The 7,303-nt window shown below is 39.8% G+C and overlaps 1 protein-coding gene across 1 annotated transcript in view; it reads left to right on the plus strand.

The window, feature by feature from the left end:
* The window catches only part of LOC125037650 (follistatin-related protein 5-like), a gene marked incomplete in the record, with an annotated part of 53,413 nt that extends 46,850 nt beyond the window's left edge, over window positions 1-6,563 (plus strand). Inside the window, 4 exon segments of the mRNA XM_047630850.1 lie at window positions 229-379; window positions 991-1,188; window positions 2,304-2,450; window positions 3,281-6,563. Of these exon segments, the coding sequence (XP_047486806.1) occupies window positions 229-379; window positions 991-1,188; window positions 2,304-2,450; window positions 3,281-3,510 (726 nt within the window).
* Window positions 6,564-7,303: the final 740 nt, after the last annotated feature.

Raw genomic sequence — 7,303 nt, forward strand, 5'->3', positions numbered from 1 at the left:
GCTGCCTGACCTATATGTTGGCGTGAAGATGGCACATATTCGTGATATATATACACAGATAGACAGATTGGTCGATTTATAGGAAGATAGATAGATTTACATATTCACAGGTAGAGTGATATATAAGTAGACATATATATATATAGACAGACAGACCTATAACTTATTCTTCCCCAAACAATTTGCACAATCACTCACTTCTGTCTTCTACATCGCCATTCCCCCCAGGACCTCGGCCACGACTTCCGCTACGCCTACGTCACCCACACCAACCAGCGAGGTCTGTACAAGCTCGACCTGGCCAACATGAAATACGTGAAGACCGTCGACCTCACTCCATACAACTGCGTTCCTCAGCATCTCGTGTTTTCGTCGCTCCGTGAGTCTGCGTGTTCAGAGTGTGCTTTAGAAGTTCTGTCTGGGCGTCAAAGTTCACTGATTTTTTTCGTTTGGTCGATATAGTTGGTTTGATTTGTTTTAGTCTATGGGAATTTTTGAAAGGTACGAAATATTGGCATGTACACGTACCTAAATGTTGATATAAACTCCGTTACTGTTAAGAATATTATGAAGATCATCCTTATTTTTATCATTACAGCTATCATCATTATATTATCATCATCTCTACCACCTTTATCTTTACTACCATTATCAGTATTATCACTATCGCCACGCCCCACCCCTATCTTCATTGCTATTAACACTATTTTCCAGTTCTTGCTTGTTTTTTTCCTCATTTCTACTATTGACATTATATCACCATCGCCATATAGCCACCCACCTGATTTTGATATAATGACATCATCATCATCTTCAATATCATCACAATCGCTCCTCTTCCCATATAATTAGATCATCAACATCACTATCATCATTACAATCACCACCGTCAGCTTCACAATTACCATCATCACTATCATCATCGTAGCACCATCATACCCCACCATCACCCCTCTCCCCACCGCACCCTGACTCGCCCCTCCCCCCCAGACGGCCTAGTGGTCATGGACTGCCAGGAGCCCGTGACCGGCCGGCGCACGGGTCAGCTGGTCCTGGACTACCTCACCGACGCCGTTCTCAGCCACAAGACCAACCTCATGGGTCGTCCTCATGTCGTCCCCGATTCCTCGCTTGTCGTCACGGTCGATACGCTCTACCACGTGAAGATTGTCGTTCAGAAAGTCACAGGTACGTAGAGGTGGGGGGATGGTAGGTAACGTAATATACGGCAGGTAAGGGGATGAAATGCGGGCTTTAAATCAGTCAAAGCAGGGTTAAAGATAGAATAACGTAAGTTTGAGTGCTACAGTAAAGAGAAATTTGGTTCCATGTCCAAGTGGATGCAGGTGACATGTTCGCAGAGGAAAGTGTGTACTAAACAGCGGGATGATGCGGTAGGATAACTAACTGCTTTCCTCCCCGACTTTGACCCCAAAATGCTGATGCCAGTACTCACTCACATCTGAGTCGGCTGAGAGGGACTGATCAAGCGCAAGCCGAAGACATTACATTTGAAAAACCAGTGCTCTGCCACTAGGTGAAGGAATGCCGGTTTTAAGTCAGTTTGATCGAGGTTCTGATAAAATGATACGGGTTTTAGTCTAAGAAATAAGAATTCAAAATCTGTCTATAGTGGTGTAGACTATACAGATATGTTCAAATATTGTGAGACATGTTTAATATACGGTAATACAATATGGTAATACAAGTTTATATTGTGTTATCATGAGTTCGCAATGTAACAACAATCTTTTAAGGTAAAATGATAATGGTTTTGAATATTAAATCACATAAAAAATGTTGGGATATTAGGCGATAAAAAATAAGTTTTGTGATGTTTGGAGTCGAGCTAGATTTCCTCATCATGTGGGAATACTTTAGAAGGTTGAACATTAACCCGACTTACGATAAATACACCAACATACCTGGATACAATAAACATGAAATCAGATACAGTGTTGTTCTTCGCATGTTTCATAGCATTTCATAGGGTGATTTGAGCATTGTCTATATTTTGTTGTTTTGCTGTAGAAGGTGGGAGAATTGTGAACATGAAGGGGACGAAATTGTAATGCTTCGAAAGGTTTATCAACTGGTTAAATTTACAAAGTATTTAACCATAAGCATTTGGTAAATTCTGATGGACAGAAAGCTAATCCGATAGGCTGATTAAATACAAAACCGGAATAGTCCATCCATCGAACCAGACCAACCCTAAATTCACAAGACACTTTACTTTCTTATTTCCAAAAAAATATCAACACCACTTGACTCCAGATTTTTAAACTTAGCCCCCATTTCAGATCACGGACTGGAATATGTGTATGACGTCATCACAACTCTGAATGTGAGTGATGTGACCTTCTTCCCCTCACGTCTGACACACAGCTATGACCTGTATGCTGCGTCCACAGACAAGGATGACATTTTCTTCCTCGAACTGCACACAGGTGAGGAATTTTAATTGTGATTGCTGTTGTCATTATGATTATTGTTATGGTTGTTGCCATTATTAGCGCTGATATTGTTATTATTATTATAATTGCTATTGTTATCATTAATTGTATTATTATTGTCATTAATATTATTATCATTATCATTATTATTATTGGTATTATTATCATTATGATTATTGTTATTAGTAGTAGTATTTGTATTAGTTTTATATTAATATTGGCATTGTATTGATATTACCATCATCATGATCATCTTTAGTAGTAGTAGTAGTATCATTCTCAATATTATCATAATTACTATTACTATTGTTATTATAGTTATTATTGTCTTTATTGCTATCATTGTTAACATCGTCATTTTTATAATATATATATCAAACTCGCATCATTTCGCCCATTCCCTTCCCTTCACTTGTATCTCACATTTACATCCTTGTCCTACATGCATCCTTTCCCCGTCTTCCAAACTTTCGTTCTTTATTCACACTCCCCTATCTTATCCACCTCCCCTCTCCTCTTCTCTCTCACATCTCCCCTTTCCCCTCATGTCTCCCTGTTACTTCTCCTTTCTGCCCTCTTACCTCCCATCTCACCTCTCGCCCCTCCCTTCTCCCTTTTCGCCCCCTCTCACCCTCCCCTCTCCCCTCTCCCCTCTCTCTCCCTCCTCACACCTCTCGCCATCCCTCTCTCACTCTCCCCTCCCTCCCATCCGCACTCCCCTCACACCCCTCGCCATCCCTCTCTCACTCTTCCCTCCCTCCCGTCCGCACTCCCCTCACACCTCACACCACTCGCCATCTCTCTCACTCTCCCCTCCCCCGCAGGCAAAGTCGAGATGATCACGGGCGTGGGCAAGGCGATGCCCCCCGAGCTGGCCGAGTGGAGCAACACCAACCGCGCCATCGTCTCCGCCGGCGTCTTCGGCCACTACATGGTCTCCCCTTCAGAAGCCGCCATCTTCGTGATCAACGGCGAGACACGCACGGTCAACTGCGAGATCGGCTCGCTGGTGCACCCCCGCCTGGCCGTGTGGGTGACGAAGAAGTATATCTAAGGGAGAAGTGAAGGGAAGGAAGGAAGGAAGGGACGAGGGTTTGTACGAAGGAGAGAGAGAAAGAGAGAGCGAGAATGGAAGGAGAGAAAATAATAGAGAGAAGGAGAAAGATAAAGAAGAGTGTCAGGGAAATAAAGAGAAGAGAGAAAAAGAAAGAAGAGAAGGGTATGGAAAGACAGTGGAGATAAAAAAAAAAAAAAAAAAAAAAAAAACGTATGAATTTCCTTTGTGCTTTTATTCATACGAAAGACCGTCTCTGTACAAGGAACACCGAGACACTGATTCATCAACTGCATGTACAGACTTCAAAGAAAAAAACCCTGAAAATAAAGCTCACGACGCAGCTCAAACCCTCCCTCTTTAGGCAGTAAATCCTATAAGGACCCTTACTTAAAAGTATCAGTATAAGGAAGAAAAACAACGTTCTATATGATTGTTACTATTTATTCACTTATTTATTTAGAGAATGTTCTTTATTCATGTATTTTGGTCGTAGACATACCCATAGAAGAGGAGGGGAGTATGATATTCAAGACATATCTTTCTAATGTAATATAATCAGTAGTCTCTTTATTTATTTAGTTTCTGTTTATTCATTATTATTATTTTCAACATTCCACCTGTTGGTAATCAAGAACGGGTATGTCGGATCAGGTAAATTAATCACGTGACCTAGGCAGTGGTAATTAGCGTATATAATAAATCACTGGTGATCTCATTAATCTATTCTACTTAGAGAGAACATTATAAAAGGAAAAACAACTGTGTTCTTTTTATTATTAGTTTTAAATAAGTATTTATAGAGATTATTTAATGATTCGACTTTTCACAAGTGGGGGAATATATATCATCTAGTTCTCGTAACTCAAAAATCGAAAAGAAAACAAGAAAAAAAGAAAGAAACTAGGATAAGACTCAGAATAGAAGTGAATGTAAACACACTATCATGCAAGCTTGCAAACATGTGCAATAGCAGTCACGTAGCGGTGTTGCAAAGGCATAACTAGAAGATGTTGAACAATTTAAATGCTCCGTGTATCACTTCCATTATTCATAAAAAAAATACTTTCTTTTTTTAAAGCACTATGCTTCATGGTAACAAAAGTACTAGTCATAAAGATAATAATGATTGGCAAATCCTTTTTTTTTTTTTCATCGGGGATTCATTAACGTGTAGAAGAAAAGGTAATCCATTTAAATCTACTAAGCTCTTACAATGAAACTGACCAGGATGGGGAGAATCATTCTTTATTTCTTTTTATTTTGATCATTATTCTTTGCTAGATTTTGATACTAATTAACAAAAAACTACAACAAGAATACTATATGTATTTGTTATTATACATATCTTCCCAGAATGAAATGAATAATTTAATCTGATTGCTTTGCTTAACATATCTAATCACTGGTTCTTGAGGTCCTATACCAACCGTGAAAAAAAATCAATTTTAATAATGCTTATCAGTATTTGAGTTCAATGATGCCCACTCCTGATCAGTTCTCGGTAAACATTACACATAAAGTTAATATGTGCCACAGTTAGCTTAGCCTTGCACTTTTGCACAAACAAAAAAACAGGAGATGAACAAAATTTGTTTTTCATTTTTTTCTGATTATCCTTTAAATAAAAGATAAATAATCTAGTCATATTATTCATGGTCTTTAGAATAAGAGCTACTACTACTGACACATTCCCTCCACATGCGTGTAGAACAAGGAGAGCTCGGCGGCGTAAGGGAGGAAGCAAGCAAGCAGGAAGCAAACTGAGAGTCGATTTCTCTCCCCCCTCCCCGCCCCCACCCATGATTTTGAACTCGTCTCATTTCATGAATTCTCAAGCTTTATTCGGGGATTTTCACCTGTAGAATTTGTTGGGAGTTTCTCGTCTGTAGAATGTATGGGGGGTTTATTACCTGTAGAATTTATGGGGGTTTCTCACCTGTAGAATTTTATGAGGGGTTGCCACCTGTAGATTTTACGGAGGGTTTCTTACCTGTGGAAATTACGGTATTCTGACCTGCAGACTTTTAGGATTTCTCACCTGTAGAATTTATTGGGATTTTCCCACCTGTAGATATTGTGGGGGGTTGCCACCTGTGGAATTTATGGGATTCTAACCCGTAAACTTAACGGGGTTTCTTACCTGCGCACTCTATAGGACTTCCCACATGCAGAGAAAGTAACAATACAAGGATCCTCATCCCCAGCCTTGTCCTATCCTCCTTGCGCGAATAATGAATGCAAAGTTCTCGGACGATCCGTTGCGCAGAACAACCCTTGAGTCAACAACCTGTACTTCTTGCATGTGCTATTTTTGTAAAGAAGGAACAATGACCAGCTAATCAAAATTTCCTCCTTTTTTGACCCGCGAGAGACAAGTGGCAGCGTCTTGAAGGTAAAGCTTGGGGTTCCTGAGGTGTTATGGGCTTCTGTCAACACAACACAACACACTCGATGACATGGAGGATTTGCAAGAGGGAGTGAGACCGGCATTTCCGTGGCCAAGAAAGAAAGAAAGAGAGAAAGAGAAAACAGAAGACAAAGAAAGAATAAACCTGTATTCCTTTCCCCTTTGTCTACCACTATCTCCCCCTCCCCCTCCCCCTACACCTCATGCTCCCACCATATAGCTTAGGTGTAAAGTCTATATTAACAAAGGATAGCATTCGACCCTCTCTGTGCCCCGCTAGTGCTGAGCTCACTGCCTCTTTCACGAATAGAATAAACCTTAAACCTGTTTATTGCCTTACAAATACAGGCTTGTGTTTGTATGTAACTACATCTTGTATATTGATGTCTGTATTAAAGAAGAAAATGTAATTCATTGACTAGTGTGGAGTAGCTTGAGTATTTTAAGGGATATTAGTGTAAGGATAGTTGCATTACGGTATATTGTAATCTCATCTGGAGAGGAAAAAAAGATCCATTGTGTATATGTACTCAATTGCTGTTTCGGAATAGTTTAGGATAAAGCATTAAGTATAAATGTAAATAATAACAATCCCCTTTCTAAATGTAGCTTCTGCCTTCCAAAATTAAACTTTTAGATTGTAGTACAGTATCTTTATTTTGTTTAAGAGAAATGAAAAACTGATTCCTAGACTAGCAAAGCCACAGATCATCAGAAGACGAGTATCACCGGATCTGGATTTTATATATCTACAAACAGTACATGGATGTTTGTAGAACTCAAACGCCATGGGCAGTGAACTATGCTGATGTTGTTCCACATATCAGTGGTGTGACACTTTTAACCAAGCCTGTCTCAAGGGGTGGATTTATTCTGATATCCGACCCCAATGATCTCTCTATCCAGTACAGATTTCTGCATGAGTTAGACCTTTCTCCAATCACCTCCGTACGGATTGGGTGAATCTGGGAGCATCCGTTTCCCAAATGTGTTGCGTAACATTTGTGAATGCATTCAGGACGAACGATCTCAAAATCGTATTTGTTACGGTTTGTATAGAAATCGAATTTAAAACCAATTGTATTTCCAGACTCATCACCAAATAAGTTATGGATTACACACACAATCATATATGTGAGAGCTTAACAAAAGACAAAAAGGAAATAAATACAACTAGACACAAACACAGTAGAACGAAGACGAGATAGAGAGAGAAAGGAGAGGTTTCCCAATATAAATAAATATACCACAAGGATCCCGACCGACATTCTGACAGGAGTACTTGCGCTGGAAGAGTGAGAGAGCTGTCTATGTTTCAAGGACGTAGTGAATGTGTCACTTATCAGACAAAACTAGGCTTGTGCTTTAGAAGATTATGTGCAG

The sequence above is a fragment of the Penaeus chinensis genome, chromosome 23, assembly GCF_019202785.1.
Source record: "Penaeus chinensis breed Huanghai No. 1 chromosome 23, ASM1920278v2, whole genome shotgun sequence".
Classification (NCBI taxonomy): Eukaryota; Metazoa; Arthropoda; class Malacostraca; order Decapoda; family Penaeidae; genus Penaeus; species Penaeus chinensis.